The following is a 22,336-nucleotide window of genomic DNA, read 5'->3' on the forward strand; positions in this document are numbered from 1 at the left end:
TTGTTAGTAGGATATGCAAAATGGTCTACGTATAATATTAGGCTGCATGACAATGACATATGTAAAGTCCACTTTCATACATCACACTCTTTTGAGTCATTAGAAAATATGGGATATATAGGCATGGATTTGAGGAAACTGATCTTTATTTATTAATGTTCTTTCATAATTCATTAATTGGGTTATCATACTGTCAACCTATATTAGTTTAATCAGGATCAATTTGTTTTCTAACAAACGATAGTTTAGTGGGTTAAATTGGTAGTTGTTAAACAAAAAAAAATTGGTGGGGATCAAAACCGTACTATGGTGCATAGGCATCATTACTTTTCGTCACTACGGCAAAACGCCTAAAATTACGCCCATACACTCAAGGTCTTAGATTTAATTCTCCTCCCTTATTATTCGTATGTTAAAAACCAAAATAGCTACGTAAGCATGCATTATGTAACTTCGATTTTAGCTGCTGTATATTCTATATAATAAAAGTTTGAAACGTCCAATAATTTTGACTTTATATATAAATAATATAATATTCTTGTCTTCATTAGTAAATATGAAACAAAACCTAACTGCAAGAATATGCGGGTTAACACATTGAGAGGGATACAACAGAGTTGAGCGTGACAGATCCTTCCATCAATAAAAACATTATAGATTTTTCTTTGGCCAGTACGCTGTTCATGATAGGAAAATTCGAACAAACACATTCTCAGAATTCTCCAAAGCTCATACATATACAGGAGGACATATAGTATGAGTAAAACTAATAGTCGTTTGATAATCATTTTAGTTTTAGTTTTTTGTTTTTACATATTTCAGTTAAAATATGGAGAGAAAACATATGGTCAAAGGAGAAGGAGAAGGGTTAGAGAATGAAAAGATGAAAGAGAATGTATGAAACAAAAACTTAAAAAAGAAAAATCATATATTGTTTTAGTTTGCAATTTATGTAAACTTCCATTGCAGTTTCTTCTTCCTCTACCCTTCAATCTTCTTCCTTCTTTTTATCTTTCTACTATCTTAAATATCTAGAGAGACAAAAAGAACACAAAAGATAAAATGGTTATCAAACGGATTTTAAAAATAAATAGGAATAACGAAGTACTTGTACATAGAGAGAGGGGGTCCATGGTGTACGTTATGAGGGAAGCAAGGGTAGGCCAAGCCCCAATGGGTGCTAGCAGCCATGCATGCCTCTTGAACACTGTTTTCCCTAATTGACTTGTGAGTTGTTCTTTGCCCCCACATATCACATGGCCTTGCTTACTCACAAAACCGATTCCCTAATTCACTCTCTCCCCATATAAATACCCCTCCACCCCTCCAATCTCCTCATCAAAACTTCTCTCACAGTTCCCCTCCTCTCTCATCTCTCCCTCTCTCTCTACCCTCAACCCATTAAACAATACTATTCAAACCTTTTACACAAACACAACAATGGCTATCAGCAAAAAATCAAACAAGCTACCTCAAACAGCAGCTTTGATGCAAATTCTGAAGAGATGCTCAAGTTTTGGGAAGAAAAATGGGTACAACAATGAAGGTGGTCTTCCAGATGATGTGCCAAAAGGGCATTTTGCAGTGTATGTTGGTGAAAACAGAAGCAGATACATCATCCCAATTTCATGGCTGGGGCATCCAGAGTTTCAAACTCTTCTTCAAAGATCTGAGGAGGAGTTTGGATTTAACCACGACATGGGTTTAACTATTCCTTGCGAAGAAGTTGTTTTTCGATCTCTAATCCACCAAATTTATTGATTTCTTAATCGTCGTCTGGATGATAAAGAAAAGGAAGGGTTTTTTTTTGTGGGGGGGGGGGGGGGGGTTGGTTTCTGCAGAATGTGCAACAGAAATGAAGTATTGCATGTAGCTGCTTCTTCTTTTTTTTCAAGCATTCTGCAAACCTTTGATTAATTGGTAATATAAATTGATGTATATGTCGTCGAAAATTGGTGGTTCTAATTGACCGTGATTTATTAACGTTAGTGATCATATATGACCATCCGTAAGGAGTTTTTCTTCAATTAGACATTTAATGAAAGATTTCGAAGGAGCTCCAAAGCTCTCCCTTTTTTAATCTCTATCTCTCTTAATTTATTCTGTTTCATTTTGGCTTTCTTTTGGTTCACACACCTTATCTTGCACTAGTATATAAAGATGGAGTTCATGCAATAATCCACGTTGAAAGTTGACTGATATATATTTTGCCGAGTTTAATTGGTAATAAGATTTTGGTCAAATTTGCAATTCATAAACTGTACAGGTCCAATTTGAGAAACCGTTTTAGTTGTCTTGGTTAATGATATAACCTGAAATCGGAAAAACAGAAAGAAACATTGGGATATTCTTTCAAAAAAGTTACTTTATGAGTTGAAAGTATACTGTTCAAGTCACATATATAATAATAGACACTATCGTAAATTATCATTTGCTTGACTAAATTTTGCTCGATGAATGAATTTTGTCAGGCAAATAAACATTAACCAATGGAATATAAACGTTCATCGGGCAAAATTGGTCAACGTTTTGATTTCTTTAAAGGCTTTAGCTCAACGAAACTAGTTCGACGGGCAAAGTTTCCTTCGTCAGGTATAGTTTTTGCGCCGTCGGAAAAACTTGGCACGTAATATGGCATCCTTTGTCCGAAGAACCATTCAAGTTTCGTCGTGCAAATGTATATTTTATGATGTAGGGTAAAGGTTTAGTGTTTACTATCCATAGGGCAAAATACACAATTTCGTCATGCAAGGTGAGGTACATTTTTGCATATCCAATTCCTTTGATGATTCTCGCAGTCTGCGAAATTAATTTCAACAACCTAACAATCACACTTGTTTTTATTTACTTCGAGATCGCATAAGCCAAAAATCACCAAAAACAGACTTTTGGGGATGAGGTTATGAAGCAAAATCCTTCAACAATTAGAAACGAAAAATCACGATTTAATAGTTATTTTAGTTCTGATTTTGATTTTTTACAACTACAACCATGGGGAAAACTTAAAGGTGACAAAACCCTATTTTGCCCGACAATTTTTTTCCTCTGGAGAGGAATTTTTTTTGTAGTGTGAGATATAAAATGATATTGTTTATTACACCATCAATGTGACCATTACATCGTGAACGTCTTGTTACACTATAGACTAAGTTATTGCCAGTAGACATGATGAAATGTGTGAGATTATAAAATAATATTGTTTATTATATCATCAACGTTGACCATTACACTGTGAACGCCTTGTTACACTATAGACTAATTTATTATCAGTAGATGTTATGAAATGTGTGAGATTATAAAATGATATTGTTTATTACACCATCAATGTTGACCATTACACCGTGAATGTCTTGTTACACTATAGACTAAGTTATTATCAATAGACATCATGAAATTATCTATCATAGTTATTCAGTTTTAGGCTTTCCTACCTTCACATTTAATAATGTTACAATATAATGTTAATATTCCAACTTCTGAATTATAAGAAATGTAAGGTTAAGCTATAATAATGGTCAAAGTTTACAACATGAAATTATATATATATATGTTTACCACATAAAACTATATATAATGATAAAGTTATAGTTAATAACACGTATAACATTGTTATTACTGTAATAATGTCACGTTATAGACTTCAATCGAGGTAGGATGTTATGCATGGAGGTGATTAATAACACTACAGAAAATAATTCTTTAAAAGAAATGGTATTATAGTACTCTTTTTAAAAAAGAGTACTATAGAGTAACCCTTCCTTAAATGAACCAATACATATGATAAATTAAAACGGATGAAAGTTTATCTCAGTAAACTAAATTCAATGAAGAAAAAACTCATAAACATTATGTCAAGCAAAAGGTTAATCGTAAGGAAAAAGGACATAATTAACAAAACCCAATTCTAATGTTAGGTTTAGGGTTTAGGGTTGAAGAAGTTGTTGTGCTAGGGTTTATGGTTGCTCTACTATTAGGGTTGTGTAAATGTTGCGGATCATTTGTATGCGCGCATGAAGATGAAATAAGCCTATATTAATGCCAGCGAGAATATATATTTAAACTTAATTTCATAATCATATGACGTGGATATTGATAATTCATTTATTATATTGATGATACATCACTTGATTTATAAATTTAGTTTAAAAAATTGGTCGACCTAGCGTTATTCTATTTCTCGTTGTGGAACTTTCTAGGGATTTGTTTCATTCTCATTGATTCAAAAGTACTTACTAGTTCGAATTAGCATTAGTGTTTCTTTTATTGTGTTAACACTTGGGCAATCACATTTGGTATTCTATTTCATGAATCGTTTTATCCTCTAATTCTACATATTTAATTAGTTTCATATTAGCTCCACGCTAAACAATCTTTAGGAACATTTTAATTAATAAAAACTTTGCACGTATTCGATAGTTGGAGACACCCACACGACAGATTATATCGTACAAACTTGAAGTACCTACTTCATATAATTTGTGGAAGTCACTAATTTAAACAAATCCGTTAATTAATCTCTACTTTTCTTTTTATGGACCCTAACCCAAGTGCCAACCACAGACCACTACCATGCTCCACAAAGTCGATCCTTCTTCAAAAGCCATGAAAAAAGAAGATATCAATTCAACCAATATTATTCAAAAACCTAACCAGCTTAAAATCTAGTGACGTGCATGCTTTATGCTAATTAATTGGACTCCATTTTTGTACGTTTAGAGGCACATGCAAGTGGGTCTCAATGTCCACTTTGAAGCTCTTGGTTATTAATCACACCTTAGTTAATCGATCACATCGTTAATTAGTCGTACGTACCCTAATTATGATCTTAATTCATTAATGATGGATCGTTTATTCTTATCTATCGTATAATGCTGCATGCACAGCACAATTTGGACGGTTCAAATTCCTTTCCATTTCCTTCACCTCCAAGATTCCAAACTAATTGCGTTTAGAGGCATATAACCTTATTTTGGTAGAAAGGGATTGGTAACTAACCTAACACTTGTGATATATAATCAAGGAGACAAAGCTCACATGAGAATGTTGTGATCAAAGAAAGACGCCATAATCTTTCACATCATCTTTTTCTAAAAACCATTAATTAATTATTGGATTCAAACTGAATCATAGATTTAGGTCCTCTTAGTTGATTATTATGTTGATTGATTGAGAGCTTTCCATCCATATCAATCAGTTTTACTCTTTCCATTTCAGTTCTTGTAATTAATCCCTTTTTGTGCACATCAAATCATTTTGATTACTATTACAATGTAGATTGAAAAGAACTCTCTCGTTATATTATCCACAATAAAATTATCAAAAAATCATTTGAAAAAGTGCAGCCGGCAATAACTTAACTTAAATCTTAACAAGTGAACAATTTTGAGTGAATGAGAGTGTCACTAGCATGGTATAGTGGCAAAGTTAGGCTATGCCGAAGTTTTTCTCCATAAAGAACCAAAAGCCTGAGTAGAAAGTACTACATGAACCCCAACCTACTTAATCTCATCACCAATCCCTTCCACATCGAAGACACAGTTCGTCCCATTATTTGTGGCTAAATATGTGCGCCTCGTGTCCTAATGAAATTCCAACGTCAGCTACAAAATTAGCTTATATATATTATGAATTTGTTTCATGCAATTGCATACAATAGTACGTAATTAAATGTTTTTTTGTAATCTTATTAAGATGATATACCGAAATTAACACAAAGTTTGTCATTTGTCCAAATGGGTTTACAACATGCTTCATACATTTAACTAATTAAGCCCCTTAACTCCCATCATGAATTAATCAATTGCCTGGGGAGATCTTGTTCTTGCATCTAACTTTCCTTTCACTTAGGGTTTCATGTGCCCTACCAATTAATACATGAAATTCGAACAATCATGGAGAACCCAACATTTTAGATCTTTACCAACAAAACATTTAAGATTGATGAATGTAAGAGAAACTAAAATCCGACACATGGCTGAATTTGCATGGAAGATATTAGTCACCCACAAAACTTTTTCTGGTACAAGTCTCTTTCTCTGATCTTGCGAAAACCACAGTGCTGCTGCTTTTATTCTGAAGTGGGGATTTCCTAAATAAATTTGGTTAATTTGGATGCAGGAAACGGATTGTGTTGGATAAGCGGGTCAGCTGAGAGGTGGGGAGTTGTAGGGCAGACATGTTTTTGGGTTCATGCGCCCATAGAGAAAACTAGGGTTTCCATTTTTCTCTTGTGAAGTTAGGGTTTTGATTTTTCAGTACCACACAACTGCCACACACCGATATCGTATCCTTCCACAAGTTGACAAATGAGGTGGAGGAAATATCAAGAATGTCTCCTGGAGCTCGAATTATATGTCTCCCAAGTTTGCTGGTTTTTTGTCCCAATTATATATGTCACTTATGGAATTATGATTAGTATAACTGGAAAAGTATATATAAATCAAATATAAAATTTGATTTAAAAATGTGTTCTTATTGAGTGTTTTGGACTCCCTGCCAAATAAATAATGTTTGAGAGGATGACAGTAACATCAAAACAATTAGTTATCAATTATTTGATCATTCAAGGATTAAAAAAATTATGAAAAAGTTTGAATACCAATTAATGATTTCATATTTTTGTCACCAATCAATATATATACCTTATCCATATTTTCATACATGAGTTAATAAAGAAATTCTCCTCTCCAATTGAAAAGTCAATTCAACTTGTCAAAATATTCTCTCAGTTTTATTTTGCTGATTCAACATCAATGACTCTAAGAGGGAATTTGAGATAAACCACACAGCGGACCCAATGATAATATTTAGGTATTGAACTTATTGTCTATGTGAGTTAAATTGTGACCTCCTACTCACAAGCGAAGAAGAATATCACTACTCTCTAATAGCATGTTCCCTTAGAATCGAATAAGCCACAAATCAGTTTATATGAGAAGGAATAAGGATGAAAGAAGTATGAGATAAACAGACCTCCCTCGGTTATTCCTTGATTGTTACTGTTTGTACCATACTTGACCAATCCTGAAACTAGTGAGCACCGGACAATGTTATACCGTCAAGGACCCAGAAGAGTTTCCCTCCAACCAGGAGGCCAATCACAGCGCGACACGTGTCGACATCAGAAGCCAATCATAGCGCGATACGTGTCAACATCAGAAGCCAATCATAACATGACACGTGTCAATGTCAGAATGAAACTAGAAACTCTCTTCTATAAATAGAGATCATTCTCTCACAATATTTCCTAATGTCATTTGTACTAAGTCATTCACTTGTACTCACTAAAGGAGAGCTTGAACCTATGTACTTGTGTAAACCCTTCACAATTAATGAGAACTCCTCTACTCCGTGGACGTAGCCAATCTGGGTGAATCACGTACATCTTGTGTTTGCTTCCCTATCTCTATCCATTTACATACTTATCCATACCAGTGACCGTAGCAATCTAGCGGAGGTCACAAACTTAACACTTTCTGTTGTACCAGAGTTCTCGCTGATTTTGTGCATCAACATTTGGCGCCGTCTGTGGGAACGACACTTATTCTCACTCTCTTCAGCTTTGTCAAGCTGGTTTCCACCATTCGTACACTCTCTTTTGACCAGGCATCCCTCTCCAACATGGGGAGCGAAGGAAGCCACAGCACACAGAATGACACCCCTCTTGCACCTAGTGCGAAGCAACGAAAAAAGGAAGGAAAGAGGGTTGCTCTTCAAGCTAAAGTCGATGAGCTAGAAGCTCAAAACAACAAAATAGCAATGAAGAATGAGGTCATCCAGTAGCAGTATGAGAAACTCTTTGAGACGCTCCACGAAACTATGCGTACTCAAACACACGAGCTTGTTGCCCATGTGGACATCAACCATTATCTGGGTGCCCCCCAACACGGAGGGTCATCTTCATTCGACATGGGTATCCCTGATGAGGAGCGAGCTAATCATCAAAACATTGATCAACATAAGACTTCTCTCAACCCAGCTGCTTCGACCTGAAGCAGGAGAAGTGGAGGAAGACACTTTCCTTGCAGAAGGGTTGGAAGGATCGAAAGCCATTTATCGTGATTGCCGAGACTTCCTAAAGCAATGTCGAGAGAATCCCCTCCACATATGCTTGAAGATCAATGACCCAAAGGTTTCTGAAAGACTCGGTCCCCTCCTACGACCCAGGCCAGCTGCCAATCTAGGGAAGGAACGACATGTCCTAGAGGAACATGAAGGTACATGGGGCTCTGAGGTATTCCGACAGACTCGCCCTAGAAGTGAGTACGGCGAGTCCAAAGAAAAATCACACGCCCTTGCTCAAACTTTCCTACTTCAAAGAGGCGATGAAGACTTACGAAAGAAAATCACAGTGGTACATGACTCCAGTCAAAAAGGCCGAACGTCAGGCCGAGATACCTAACTGGAACCAACCCAGGCCTGGCCCTCTTACAATGAGGATCCTTAACACCCCCTTTAAGTGAAGACAAAACAAAAGCTTGGTTTACAACTCTATACTGGAAGGGAGGACCCAATTGAACACCTTAACCTCTTTGAGTCCACCATGGCATATCGGATGCACACCGACGAAGAACGATGTCTTCTCTTCCCCTCCACCCTCTCCGGCGGAGCTCTAAACTGATATTGTCGTCTTCCACCTGAAACAGTAGACTCATTTGAGGAACTAAGGAAACTGTTTATCTCTCAACACATCTTCCAGACCGATCGCTTGCATTCTACAGATGACTTGTACACTATTCGCTAGAAGCAGGACGAGTCACTACGAGAGTATGCTGGTCGTTTCAGCCATGAGTATTCTCGCTGCGCTGAGGCAGATGACAAGACCGCCCTCAAGGCCTTCACGGCAGGGCTACGTGATTGTTTCTTCAAGTACATGATCAATGCCAACACTTGGAAGACTTACTCTGATGTGATGGCACAGGCTTACAACCATGCCTCCACCGAGGCAAGGACATATCAAGGGAAACCCCCCACAACCACCCCTTATCAGCAAGTAGGGAGTGGAAGCCAGATCCAACCAAATGAGAAGACCTCGACCTTCCAAACGGCAACGGTGCCTCCCCCTGCCTTACTTAATACTTTGCCAAGTCAATAGACATATCAATCTCAAGGTAAAAGGAAAGATTTCCATCCTCACCAGTCTCATTTAAGTAAAAGGAGTAAGGGACACTACTGCGATAACCAAAGGTATCGCCATGATAATCCTCGACCCTAGGCAGTCAACACAGTGGGTCAAGCACGTGTCAGGACAGCCCCTACCCCGAGGTATGAGGCATACACACCTTTAAACGCCACATGTGTGGCCATTTACCCCAGCATAGCACACTTGATACTGAAGCCAAAGCCGAGACACCCAAATTACAAGCCCACGAAGAACACGGGCACGTTTTGCTACTACCACGAGCATAACGGCCATGGTGGCGAGAAGTGTATCACCATTCGTGATCATATTGAAGCTTTGGCATGTGAAGGAAAAATTGATCAATTCCTCTTTCACCCTCCAAGGGGTAACCGTAACCAACGCCAGGTAAATGTGATATATTCCATAAGTGGTGGCACACCCATATCTAAATCTTCCAACAAGGCCATGAAAAATAGTGAACGAGCTTTAAGGTCTGGTCACCAAGTGTTTCACGTGGAAGACATCAGGGGAGGTAAGTATCAAAAGCCTAACTGGGATCCAATATCTTTTTACCCTGAGGAAGAAAGAGGTATCATCTAACCCCACAACGACCCACTGATCGTGAAAGCTCACATAGCCAACTTTGAAGTATGACAAATCCTGGTAGACACGGGGGCTTCGGTCAATGTCATGTTTGCTGAAGCTTTTAGGGCACTTAATGTAGCTGAACACTTGCTCGACCGCTCGATTTCCTCTCTGATAAGCTTCTCCGGTGATATCGTGCAGCCTTTGGGGAGCATACACTTACCTTTCACCATTGGTACAGGCCCTTACACAGCTACCATTACCACTAACTTCCTGGTGGTTGATTGCCCAACGGCATACAATGTCATCTTCGGACGCACAGGCATCAATGATCTCAAGGCCATGGTATCCACACATATGTTGTTGATGAAATTTCCAACCCCCTATGACAATGGTTACATCAGAGGAGATCAACTTAGTGCACGATCATGTTACAACACTTCGGTCAAGCAACAACACCTGCCTGTGCCCAAGGAAACCCTTTCTATACATGACCAAGTCATAAAGACCAGCCCAGACGAAGCCAACTTGGATCTTCATAATGGCAACAATCAACCCAACGATCTTCGAGATGACTTTTTCACCCAGCAAGTACAACCCGTTGAAGAGTTTGAGAATGTCTCTATCTTAAAAGATTATCCAAATCGCATGGTGAAGATTAGTACCACCTTGTCACCACCCATTCGGTTGGCATTGATCTCTTTTTTGCAAGAGAACACTAAGGTCTTCGCCTGGTCATACGAAGACATGTCAGGCATCTCTCCCAATATAATCTGTTATCGCTTAAGTATTGACCCCAAGACCAAGCCAGTGAGACAGAAGCGAAGATCTTATGACGCTGAACGGTACGAGGCAATGAAGGCAGAAGTTAAAAAACTCAAAAGCATAGGCTTTGTCCGCGAAGTCAATTATCCAACATGGGTAGCAAATGTTGTCCTTGTTAAGACGAATCCAACCAAGGAAAGTCTCCTGCTCCAAAAGGTCTTGTGAATAATGTGTGTCGATTACACCGACCTAAACAAAGGATGCCCGAAGGATAGCTTTCCTCTTCCTCTCATAGACAGACTTATAGACTTTACGGCAGGGTGCGAACTCCTGAGTTTCATAGATGCTTACTCAGGATACAACAAAATCCTCATGAACCCTTTAGACCAAGAACACACAGCCTTCACTACTGACAGGGGACTATATTGCTATAAAGTCATGTCTTTCGGCCTAAAGAATGCAAGAACGACTTATCAGAGACTGGTTAATTCAATGTTTGCTGAACAGATTGGGAAGAGCATGGAAGTTTACGTTGATGATATGCTAGTCAAGAGCAAACATGCTGACCAACACATCACCAACCTATTTGAAACTTTCACCATTCTGAAGAGGTATCGAATGAGGTTGAACCCCAATAAATGTGCCTTCGGCGTAGGCCCGGCAAATTCTTAAGCTTCATGATAAGCCAACGAGGCATTGAGGCTAATCCCGAGAAGATCAAAGCAATCCTCGACATGAAGGAACCGGTAACTTCAAAAGACATCCAGAGCCTTACTGGCAAGGTGGCAGCCTTAACTAGATTCATCTCTAAGGCCACAGACAGATGTGCTTCTTTCTTCAAAGCACTTAAGGGAAGTAAGAAGTACATTACATGGACTGATGAATGTGCTGAAGCATTCAAGAACCTCAAAGACTACATGAGTAAAGCCCATTTGCTCTCCAAACCTGAGGTTAGTGACACTCTCATTATCTATCTGTCGGTATCAGCTTCAGCAGTAAGTTCCGTTCTCATTCGAAAGGATGGTAATGTCGAACGGCCTGTCTGCTACGCTAGCAAGGCCTTACAAGATGCGGAGACACGATACTCCAACATTAAGAAATTGGCTCTAGCATTGGTCATGTCTGCTCGAAAACTTCACCCTTACTTCCAAGCACACTCCATCATCGTGCTTACCAATCATCATCTTCGATAGATACTCCAAAGTCCTGATACTTCCGGGCGAATGTCAAATGGGCGATAACATTGGGTGAGCTTGACATCTCCTACCAAAAAAGCCAGCTGAGAAGGGCTAAGCAGTGGCAGACTTCATTGCCGACTTCACATATCATGTTAACATTGTTTCTACGCCTAAAGAAGTGGTTTCATTACCCTCGGAAGCTCAGAAAATAGAACCAACAGCCCCAGCATGGAGTCTATATGTTGATGGCTCGTCCAACCAACAGGGTTATGGAGCAGGACTATTCCTTACGATCTCTGACAAAGTGGCGATGGAGTATGTTCTTCATTTCAAATTCAAGGCGTCGAACAATGAGGTCGAATATGAAGCCCTCCTAGCAGGCTTACGTTTGGCCAAACACCTTGAGGTTAAACGAATTGATATCTTCAGTGACTCCCAATTGGTGGTTAACCAGGTCACCAACAACTTTGACGCTAAGGATAGCTCCATGGCAGCATATCTGACACAAACACAATTGTTGCTCAAACACTTCCACTACCAGATCACCCAAATTCGTCAAGCGGCAAACAGTCATGCAGATGCTTTGGCTCGCCTCGCCTCAGCGATGGAACACAAGATTGGGAGAAAAATTTGGATCGAATTGTTGGCAGCACCAAGCACCATGGCTGCGGAAGTGTGCAACTTATAACAAGGAGATAGTTGGATTACCCCGATTTATAGATTCCTTGCTCATGGCACCCTTCCAAATGACAAAGTCCAAGCTAAGCAGATTCAATACAAGGCTACCCGTTACTTGATCATTAATGACCAACTCTACAAGCGGGGTTTTAACCTACCATACCTAAGATGCCTTACGCCCGTAGAGGCGGAAACTGTCCTTCGGGAAATACATGAAGGAGTCTGCAGAGATCATGCTGGATCTCGATCCCTAGCATACAAGGCTTTTCGCCAATGATATTACTGGCCAACACTCCACCAAGATGCCATCAGAATATCCCGCTCATGTGATAAGTGTCAACGCTACGCAACTATTCCTCACTCCCCTCCCGAGCCACTCACTCCTATGATCAGCCCTTGGCCCTTCGCCCAATAGGGACTTGATTTGATCGGCCCAATGCCTGCAAGGAAAGGCAAGGTTCCCTATGCAATCGTTGCAGTTGATTACTTCACAAAATAGGCCGAAGTAGAACCCTTGGCAACCATTAATGAGGCAAAAATAGAAGACTTCGTATGGAAGGACATCCTTTGCAGATTCGGCATTTTCAATGTGATAGTCACTGACAACGGGTGATAGTTCGACAACAATAAGTTCAAGATGTTCTGATCTAAGTTCAACATCAACTTATGTTTTGCCTCCCCAGCTCATCCCTAGTCTAATGGACAAGTTGAAACCATCAACAAAATAATCAAGCGAACTTTGAAAACCAGCTTGGGCAAGGCTAAAGGTTGTTGGCCAGAATTTGTACCCTAAGTTCTTTGGTCATACCGCACTTCATATCGGACATCAATAAGAGAAACCCATTTTCACTTACCTTTGGTACAGAGGCAGTTGTCCTAGTTGAGCTTGAGCAAGCAACGTTCCGAGTCCAGAACTACGTGCAAAGCGAAAATGACAAACAACATACCCTCAACTTAGATCTAGTCGAGGGACACAGAAACCAGGCTCACTTGAGAAATGTCGCCTACAAGCAACGCATCTCCAACTACTATGACTCAAGGGTCAAACCTCGTTCTTTCAAAGTGGGGGACTAGGTATTGAAGAAAATATTACTCTGCGACAGAGTTCCGAGTGAATGAACACTTAGTCCAAACTGGGATGGACCGTTTGAAGTTGTTGACATCAGTCGCCCTAGCTCCTACAAGCTTAGAAGCTCTGATGGCAAGACCCTTGGCCATCCATGGAACGGTGATCACTTGAAGTACTATTACAAGTAAACTCACATTGTACAAGAGTTAAGCTTCAGCCGTTCGGCATCCTTTGTAACGAAGACTATTTGGCATGAATTCAATAAAGAGGTGATTTAGACAACTTGATCCTAATCCTCTTACATTCCTAGCAATGAAACACTCGGGTTCAAAGCTTCAACATGAATGCTTCCAACATGAAACAAAGCCTAAGTATATGTCAACAAGACTATACAAATAAACGAACAGCTTCACAGTATATTCGTTCAATCATACATTCCAACACATTCATACATAAGCCAACTGTGCTTTGAAAGGGTTCAACATATTTTGTGTCATTCGACACTTGCTACAATGTGCCTAGACACCTTGCCCTTATTCTTACCAACCAGGTGATGAAATGTGAAGAACGAACTCATCTTCATACCACCAACCAGGGGATGAAATGTACAACCTGTACTCTCCTTCATGCCACAAACTGATAGACGCATATTTATGCGACTTAGTTAACTAGTTTTCTTGCATTTACGTTATTAGTTCTTAGTTATTTTAGTACTTTAAGCCATTTTCGTGTGTTTGTAGGTCTAAAGGGTTAAGGTAGCAAGAAAGTGCATTTTGGTGCATTTTGGAGCAGTTTTGAGCTTGGAATGGATTACTTATGATATGAGCAAGATGGATGGACGAATTTGAAGAAAAAAGAGGCTAGGAACATGCTAAAAATCTGGTGAAACAAATACAAGTTGCAAGAAGGGATAAATTTCTAGAAGGATTGGCCAAAACTTCACTCAAAACCATGCATACCCCATAAAATTCATCAATGCCGTGGCCTTCCCTTTGTTTTACTTCCACCAGATTTTTTAGTGATGATGCAATGCCTATCTCACTATGACATTTGAGTGGATGATGTAATGCTTAACTCACCATGAAATTTGAGTGGATGATGCAATGCTTAACTCACCATGACATGTGAGTGGATGACTCAAAACCTACCCTCACCAACAATTCTCCACCTTGCCATGCCTTACCTACTTCATTCCACCAGATTTTTGCATTAAACATGTCCATCCTCTTCCTATAAATACCATGGCAGCAACCTCATTCAAATCATCCAGAAATTAACCATTCTCCAAGCCTTTCCTTGCCTCTCCTACATATCTAAACCCCTTCACATCCATTCCTCCAAATAACCAACCCTTCAACATCATTCCAACCTTGTTGTGGCGGCAAGGAGAAGGAGAAAAGTCCTTGGACGCGCTTGCTATCCAACATGGATCGTTGGAACGTTTAGGTGCTTTCTTCCCTTTGTTTTTCAATGGTTAAATTTGTTTCTCTTTGTTTTGTAATAATGAGGAACTAAACCCCCCTTGGCTAGGGGGGGATTCAAAACCATGTTTATGCTTGCTATATGATTTGATTACTTCCAATTGCGTTTCTTGAATTGTGAATTTAATTTACTTATCCGTTCGTATAAAAACTAATTTGTGTATGTTGGTTGAGAGTGCACGCTTAATTTTCATGCATGAATTTGACGCTAGAATATAAGGGAGTTTCACCTAATCGTTATGAACTTATATTCACAAGTAGTGAAGGTTGCTAGTCACAATCACGTTAAGTAAATTCTTGGCATAAGTTTCATGCAAATCATAGTAACGAGTGCCTCGTCAATGCTTATGTTTTTCATAGAACTTAATGATTCTTGCTTGTATCTCTATTATGCAATTCATGTAGGGAACTTGTAGGGAATGTTTTGGGTTGTCGTATGCAATCATCCAATCTAATAACTTGTTGAAAAACTGAGAGTTAATTAGTGCAATTCACGGTTAATTTGGGGCGTTGAGTATTCATAACTTATCGAAGAGCGATTGGAAATCATTTTGTATGCAAGCAAGACATGTGTGGAGAAGAACCCCTTAGCTAGCCTTCCATTATCCATTCAACCCAAATTTGTTTAAAATCTATTTAAGTTTTTAGTTTATTCGTTTTTACTTTCAACTTCACCAAACTCAAATCCCCCTTTTATTTTCTTGTTTTAAAATCTTTTGTTTACATTTTTAACTTTGTTTCTTTTTGTTTTTGAGTCAGTTTAGAGGTTTTAGCAAGCCCTCCTATCCCCGGTTTAGAACGATCCCTACTTACATACTTTGCTACAATTGTCAAAAAGAGGGTTTAATTTGAGTGTGCTTATATTATTCGCATCACAAACCAGGTGATGAAATGTACAACCCGTACTCTAATATCATTTGGCAACTTGCCACTCATGCCACCAACCAGGTGAAGAAGGAACTCATCTTCATGCCACCAACCAGGTGATGAAATGTACAACATGTCCTTTCCTTCATGCCACCAACCAGGTGATGAAATGTACAACCTGTATTCTAATATCATTTGGCAACTTGCCATTCATGCCACCAACCAGGGGAAGAAGGAACTCACCTTCGTACCACCAACCAAGTGATGAAAGCAACTCACCATTCATTCCACCTACCAGAAGATGAGTGGTACAACTTGTACATGTGAACTCCTAGCATTCACAAATAATCAAAAACCCTCAAGCTTGACAAATCAACTAGAGGAACACTTATGCCCAACAAGAGTTATAGTCACCAACAAAGTCTTATTGCAAGCCAACAACAACTTCAGTGCCTGGCATACGAAGATCAAGCTATTCAGCCCTCTTGCATCTGCTTCAAACATTTCCTCTCTGTAACAATGCAAACACTACAACTCGTAGAAAGCTTCACACTCTTGATCAAGACAGTGTGAAGCAAAACTAAGTTATGATGCCAACAAGAGCTTCATCAATGGAGGGCAACCACAATTCTCAAAAGCTTCACACACTCTTGATCAAGACAGTGTGAAGCAAAACCAATTTATGGTGCCAACAAGAACTTCATCAAAAGAGTTCAACCACAATTCTCAAAAGCTTCACACACTCTTGATCAAGACAGTGTGAAGCAAAACCAATTTATGGTGCCAACAAGAGCTTCATCAATGGAGAACAACCACAATTCTCAAAAGCTTCACACACTCCTGATTAAGATAGTGTGAAGCAAAACCAATTTATGGTGCCAACAAGAGCTTTATCAAAGGAGTTCAACCACAATTCTCAAAAGCTTCACATACTCTTGATCAAGACAGTGTGAAGCAAAACCAATTTATGGTGCCAACAACACAAGCTTCATCAATGGAAGGCAACCACAATTCTCAAAAGTTTCACACACTCTTGATCAAGACAGTGCGAAACAAAACCAATTTATGGTGCCAAGAAGAGCATCAAAGGAGTTCAACTATAATTCTCAAAAGCTTCACACACTCTTGATCAAGACAGTGTGAAGCAAAACCAATTTATGGTGCCAACAAGAGCTTCATCAATCGAGGGCAACCACAATTCTCAAAAGCTTCACACTCTTAATCAAGACAATGTGAAGCAAAACCAATTTATGGTGCCAACAAAAGCTTCATCAAATGAGTTCAACCACAATTCTCAAAAGCTTCATACATTCTTGATCAAGACAGTGTAAAGCAAAACCAATTTATGGTGTCAACAAAAGCTTCATCAATGGAGGGCAACTACAATTCTCAAACCTTCGAAGCAAATTCAATTTATATGGTTCATCCAAACCTTCGACTATTACAAGGTGTGGTTTGCATCACAATCTCTTGCTCAACAGTGTGGAAGCAAAATTTTTATATGTTGTCTATCCCACATTTTCAAATTTCTAGTTTCCAAAAAAAAAAAAGGAAAAAAAAAAGGGAAATTCAACAAAGCTTCACCACAAAAGTTTCACCAATGGAGGACAACTACAAATTCTCAAAAGCTTCACACTATCTTGATCAAGATAGAGTGAAGCAAAATCAATTAATGGTACCCAAAAAAAAAGCTTCAACTCTAAAGCTTCACCTACAAAGCTTCAACACAAAAGCTTCATCAATTGAGGACAACTCCAAATTTTCAAAAGCTTCACACTATCTTGATCCAGATAGTGTGAAGCAAAATCAATTCATAGTACCCAACAAAAGCTTCGACTCCAAAGCTTCACCTACAAAGCTTCAACTCCAAAGCTTGACCCACAAAAGCTTGACCCACAAAAGCTTGACCTACAAAAGCTTCACTCACAAAAGCTTGACCCACAAAAGCTTGACTTACAACAAAAGCTTCGACTCCAAAGCTTCACCTACAAAGCTTCAACTCCAAAGCTTCACCCACAAAAACTTGACCCACAAAAGCTTGACCCACAAAAGCTTGACCTACAAAAGCTTCACTCACAAAAGCTTCACTCACAAAAGCTTGACCCACAAAAGCTTGACCCACAAAAGCTTGACTTACAAAAGCTTCACCCACAAAAGCTTCACCCACAAAAACTTGACCCACAAAACTTCACCCACAAAAACTTGACCCACAAAACTTCACCCACAAAAGCTTCACCTATAAAACTTCAACACAAAAGTTTCACCTACAAAAGTTTCACACTATCTTGATCAAGATAGTGTGAAGCAAAATCAATTCATGGTGCCCTACAAAAGCTTAACCCATAAAAGCTTGACCCACAAAAGCTTCACCTACAAAAGTTTGACCCACAAAACTCCAACACAAAAGCTTCACTTATAAAAGCTTCACACTATCTTGATCAAGATAGTGTGAAGCAAAATCAATTTATGGTGCCCAACAAAGCTTCAACCTCAAAGCTTCACCTACAAAGCTTTAAAATATATATCTTTTTTTTTTTCGAAAATTCGAAAGAAAAAAAAAATCGAGAAAAAAAAAATTCAAAAAAAAAAGGGTAAATTACATAGAAACCCCTCAAGTTTGAGGTCTATTACAACCTCATACAACATCTTTAAAACATTTCACTTTCATACCTCACGTACTATTTTATTTCAAAATAACACCTCTGTTAGATTTTCCATCCAATGGTCTGTTAAATGCTGACGTGGCTGCCACATTTATACTAATGTGGCTGCCACGTGGCAAAAATAATAATTTTTTTATACATTAACAATATTATAATATTAATCCTATTATTTAAAAAAAAAAAAACCACAAAAACCCGAACCCAGATCCCCTTCCCCGCAACCCCACATCCCACCCCCACCCCTCACCCATCTCTTCCTTCCCATCCGTCCGTCCCCTCCACCCCTCCTTCCATCCCCTCCACACCCCCCCATCCCACCCCCACCCCCACCTCCCCCGCAAGACCCCCACCCCACCTCACATTCCCCGAGCCCTTTCTCCGCTTCACCTACACACAGAGCTGTTAGTATTGCACTTTTACCACCTACAGAGACAATTTTCAAACCCCCAATTTACCAAAAAAACCCATAAATTTGATCAATTTCACATACAATTCATAAACCCAATTCAAACAGACGCGCATTTGATAGAGAGAGAAAGTAGAGAGAGGAAGAGAAAGAGAGAGAGGGAGAGGGAGGAGGGCTCCCGTGATGAAACTGACCCAGTCGCCGAGCACCATCATGCTCCTGGGTGGAGAAGGCAGGTGGGTCGTCGCGCGCCGGGGAGGGGGGAAGGCAGGTGGGTCGTCGCGGGGAAGACAAGCAGTCGGAGGTTGAAAGCTAGAGGAGCCAAGTGCGGACTTTGAAGGCCCACAAGGCTGACAAGTCAGAAATTGACGCCGCCATTGCAGCTCTGAATGCGCTCAAGCTGGAGAAAGCTTCGATCGAGAATGACCTCCGGGCCACATTGTGCAGCGCCGAAGGGTCCGGTAACAAGAAGGCGTTCCTTCAGGCGGTGTCGAATACGCTTGAACAGCGTCTCTTCTACATCAAGTCTTTCAACATCTACGGTGGCGTTGCAGGACTGTATGACTACGGCCTGCCCGGTTGTGCCGTCAAGTTCAATGTGCTAGCTTTTTTGCGGCAGGTTCGATTAATTTCATTGCTTTAGATTTTTTGCTTAATTCGTGCTGAATTTGTTAGATTCATTTACATGCATAAACTTAAATCATCGGGTTTTTCAAATTAATGCTGCGAATCAAATTGCTATGACAAATATATAATTGTATGAATTTGTGCTTTGACAGTGATTTCCGGGGAAAGGGATCTGGGTTCGGGTTTTTATGGTTTTTGTGGTTTTTTTTTTTAAATAATAGGGTTAATATTATAATATTGTTAATGTATAAAAAATTATTCTTTTTGCCACGTGGCAGCCACATCAGCACAAATGTGGCAGCCACGTCAGCATTTAACAGACCATTGGATGGAAAATCTAACGGATGTGTTATTTTGAAATAAAATAGTACGTGAGGTATGAAAATGAAATGTTTTAAAGATGTTGTATGGGGTTGTAATAGACCTCAAACTTGAGAGGTTTCTATGTAATTTACCCAAAAAAAAAATAATTGCCTAGGCCTCCTCTTCTTTAGGCCTAACAACTTTCATAACAAATATATATATATAATGAAGGAGTTTTTGGCTACCACTTAGAAAGGAAATGCCTTACTCGTCAACTCCCTCGACCGGAGACTTGGGGGACTCCTACCATATGCTACTGCACCTTGATACTCAGAAATCTCACGACCACTTAGTGACTTGGATTTTTCAACTCTCCAAACGAGAAGTTTTCCTCACTCAGGAAATTAAGGGAGCATTACCTCAACCTACATGCTTCACTCACAAAGCTTCAACATACAAGCTTTAACAAAAGGAAAAATTCAAAGAACTTAGTGAAGAAGGCCTTGGTGTATTTAACACAATACGTTGAAATGAAGCAAAACTCGTTTATTGATATCTCCGATAAGTTACAAATATGTACATATACATGAATCAAAATAAACAAACAAGAGGGAGCCTTCACAAAGGTTGCTCAGGAAAAGTCTCAACAGTTGGTAGAGCCCCAGAAAGAGGAGGCACCAGAGTGTGATTATTCGGAGCCTCAGTACTAGGCAGAACCCCAAAAGGAGGAGGCACCAAAGGTTGATCATTTGGAGCTTCATTATGCGGTACAGCCCCAGAAGACGAAGGCAATAAATGCCTTTGGAACAAACCCACAAACCTCTGATGATCAAGTAAAATCTGACCATCAGATTCTTGCAGCTGGTCGAGCTTCATTTTCATGTTTGTAGCATAGTCATGTGCGAGCATGTGTAACTGTTTATTCTCATGCTTGAGCCATCTAATCTCTTGTTTGAGACTTATCACTTCAGCTGCCAATGATTCAACTTGGCGGGTTCAAGCAAATAGGCGTTGGGCCATATTAAACACAGAACCTGCACACTGAACACTGAGAGCCAGAGAATCTTTAACAGCCAACTAATCAGACCGTTTGGAAAGTAATCTGTTATCTTTGGGAGTGAGAAGGTTCCTGGTCACCACCGCAGCGGTCATATAATTCTTTATCATAGAGTCCCCAACGGTAAGAGGACCAGTAGGAGATAAGAATGATGAGCGCCATATGTTGTCTTGAGAAGGCATTGCTGCCTCTTCACCAAAGTTCTAGTCAAAACGACGGTCGGATGGGCCAGACAATCTCAGAAATGATAAAGGAGAAATGAGGTGCAATAAATCTCTGAAGTAAGGGAAAATTCCTACAAGCAATAACTTTCTGAATGTACTTCTTGCACACAATTGGTACCCTTATAAAAGAAAGGGCAATAGGGTCGTTGGTTTAAAAATCGAAGAGGCACCACTCTCCGGATTTCGAAGAGGCACCACTTTCCACACGCAACATCAGCTCCTCGGGTACCACAGATAACTTTGCCAAAGATCTCTGACAAAGTTTAGACACATAAATTTTGAAGGTCCATCTACCCTACTATTACCCACAAGGGTAAAGGAACAGTACCACTGCTTGATAACTAAAAAGTCCCAATGTGTGTCAACCTCCGTGCTCCGTGGCAAGGCAGACTGGTAAAAATGCCCAACCTTTACTCACATTCGAGAAAACACTCCCAACAAGATTGCTTGCTCAAAAATCGAAGAGGAACCATTCTTCGAATCTCGAGAGCCAGACTCCCAACAGGATTACGTTCTCAAAAATCGAAGAGACACTGCTCTCCGAATCTCAAGAGTCAGACTCCCAACAGGATTGCTTTCTTGAAAATTGAAGAGGCATCGTTCTCTGAATTTCGAGAGCCAGATCCCCAACATGATTGCTTGTTCGAAAACCGAAGAGGCACTGCTCTCCGAACTTCGAAAGCCAGATTTCCTTGGATAAAACTTGTCTGCAATCTTCACACGCAACATTAGCTTTCCAGATACCACAGACCACTTTTTTAAAGCGCTCTGACAAAGTTAAAACACGTAAAGCTTGCAACTCTCACTACATTGATACGACCAAGAAGGGTAAAGGAATAGCATTACTACTTGTTGTTAGAGAGACTCATATATATGTCGACCTTCATCCTCCACGGACAGGCAGACCTACAAAAATGCTCAACCCTTCCTCATATCTGAAAGGGCACTCCTAACGAAGTCTCTTGAAATACTCAGCTTCTTTTCCTCCCGATAATACATTTACAAACAAGCCACACCAAAGCAAGAGTATCTCATATCATCAGGGTTAAAAGCAAGAGTATCTCATATCATGCTTTTTCCCTGTCTTTTCCTTTGGCCTTGTTCTTACCTGCAAGACAATGAGAAAGATAGCAATCAGTCAACACTTAGAATCAAGCTTCCAGTTAGGAATTGACTGCCTAGAATCCCTTGCCTGATTACTTACCTGGCATTGCTCTTGAGTACTCATCTTCAACATCTTATTCTTCCAGATAAGATACCACATCTGCCTGAGGAACAGATAGGGCAAGTGAGAAGGATACAAGGAAGCATG

The 22,336-nt window shown here is 39.6% G+C and overlaps 1 protein-coding gene across 1 annotated transcript; it reads left to right on the top strand.

The window, feature by feature from the left end:
* The first annotated feature begins 1,330 nt into the window (after positions 1 to 1,330).
* LOC103454085 (auxin-responsive protein SAUR50-like) lies at positions 1,331 to 2,080 on the top strand. The gene has a single exon (XM_008393672.3). It carries the CDS (start codon positions 1,441 to 1,443, stop codon positions 1,759 to 1,761), a length of 321 nt encoding a protein of 106 aa, XP_008391894.1. The 5' UTR covers positions 1,331 to 1,440; the 3' UTR covers positions 1,762 to 2,080.
* Positions 2,081 to 22,336: the final 20,256 nt, after the last annotated feature.

Source organism: Malus domestica, chromosome 02 (assembly GCF_042453785.1).
Source record: "Malus domestica chromosome 02, GDT2T_hap1".
NCBI lineage: Eukaryota > Viridiplantae > Streptophyta > Magnoliopsida > Rosales > Rosaceae > Malus > Malus domestica.

What these genes read in the sequence shown, in the direction of transcription:
- LOC103454085 (XM_008393672.3), top strand. Translation starts at nt 1,441, where the DNA reads ATGGCTATCAGCAAAAAATCAAACAAGCTACCTCAAACAGCAGCTTTG.